This window comes from Talpa europaea (assembly GCF_964194135.1).
Source record: "Talpa europaea genome assembly, chromosome: X".
Taxonomy (NCBI): domain Eukaryota; kingdom Metazoa; phylum Chordata; class Mammalia; order Eulipotyphla; family Talpidae; genus Talpa; species Talpa europaea.
In genome coordinates, this window is record NC_140081.1 from 62,968,542 (window position 1) to 62,970,257 (window position 1,716).

At 43.8% G+C, this 1,716-nt stretch overlaps 1 protein-coding gene across 1 annotated transcript; it reads left to right on the forward strand.

The window, feature by feature from the left end:
• Nucleotides 1–249: 249 nt before the first annotated feature.
• On the forward strand, nucleotides 250–1,716 carry ARMCX5 (armadillo repeat containing X-linked 5; the record flags this gene model as incomplete). The annotated part of the gene is made up of 1 exon (XM_084258239.1): nucleotides 250–1,716. One exon carries the CDS (start codon nucleotides 250–252, stop codon nucleotides 1,714–1,716), a length of 1,467 nt encoding a protein of 488 aa, XP_084114365.1.

Sequence of the window (1,716 nt, forward strand, 5' to 3'; positions counted from 1 at the left end):
TTGCCTTTAACTTGAATCATAACTGGCTCTGAGGCTAAGGCAAGGGCAGAGGAGAGGCTAAGACTGACCTGGAAACTAGAATCAGTGGTCCCGGCAACCCTAGCGTCAAGGCTAAGATCCAGGTCAAGGCAGTGACTGAGCCAGAACTGCAAACAAGACAAGTGACCCAGGCCAAGTCTGGAGATGGAGCAGTTGCCAGGACCCAGACAGTGACCTGAGGCCATGGCTAAGATAAAGGAAGTAATCAACATGAAAGCTGTGATTAAGTCTAGAGTCACGGCTGAGACTAAGGCAAAACCCCCGGTAGAACCCAACACAGGCCAAACCGAGTCAGAGGCCGTGCCTATGCCCATGGTCAGTGTTGTGACCAAGTATGAAGTCCAGACTGGTGCTGCAAGTGAAGTAAATATCAGGTCCTTTGCCAAGGCTGATGAAAAGGCCAATATTGTATCTAAGCCCAGGAGAAGGGGAGAGGTCACCATCAGTTTCAGGGCTGGGGACAAAGCTGGTGTTCTAATAGAGTCCAGTGATACAGATGAAGAAAATGTCTGCTCCTGGTTCTGGACTGGCGAAGAGCCTAGTGTAGGATCCTGGTTCTGGCCTGAAGAAGAGACTCCTACTCAAGCTTATACCCCCCCACCTAAGGTCCAGGAAAAGCCCAAGCCTACACCTGAACCTGAACTTACTATAAAGCAAAAAGCAACTGCATGGTCAAGGATCAGATTTAGTGTCTTAGTTCCATTAGGGGAAGGAGAGCCACCCTTACCTGCAGAAGGAAATTGGACTCTAGTTGAGACCCTGATTGAAACACCTCTGGGGATTCGGCCTCTGACTAAGATCCCGCCCTATAAAGGGCCATACTTCCAGACCTTAGCTGAGATCAAAAGTCAGGTTAGGTATAGGGAAAAGTATAGGCCCAATCCAAGAACCTGCCGCTGCAAATCACGTGACTTTAGTTTAGAGCCTAAAGAATTCGATAAACTTGTTGCCCTACTTAAGTTAACTAAGGATCCTTTCATTCATGAAATAGCCAGGATGATAATGGGCATAAGTCCTGCTTATCCATTTACCCAAGATATAATTCATGATGTCGGTGTGACTGTTATGATTGAAAACTTGGTCAATAATCCCAATGTTAAAGAACACTCTAGTGCTTTAAATATAGTGGATGGCAACTCTGAGTTTTCTGAAGAATCAAAAACAGGAGAGTCACACACACATCAAGTTTGTAAGGACATATTCTCTTATCCATTGAACTCCCCTATGCAACTGGATGCACTAAAGTTATTATTGCAACCGAGTGTGAAAGTTGAGGATCACCATGTGATTGCCAATTACATTCCAGATTTCCTTACCTTGTTAAACAAGGGAAGTGTCAAAACCAAGTTTTCTGTTTTAAAAGTGTTTTCGCGCTTGTCTAAAAATCAAGCCAATACAAGAGAACTGATCAGTGCCAAAGTACTGTCATCACTGGTTGCACTCTTTAACAAGAATGAGTCAAAGGCCAACATTCTTAATGTTATTGAAATATTCGAGAATATAAACTTCCAATTCAAAAAGAAGGGGAAGCTATTTACCAAGGAACAGTTCACTAAATCTGAACTTATTTCCATATTCCAGGAAGCAAAAGAGTTTCGGCAGAAACTCCGAGACTTAGCAGAGCACAGTGATCCTGAGGTGAGAGATAAAGTTATACGATTAATACTCAAACTCTGA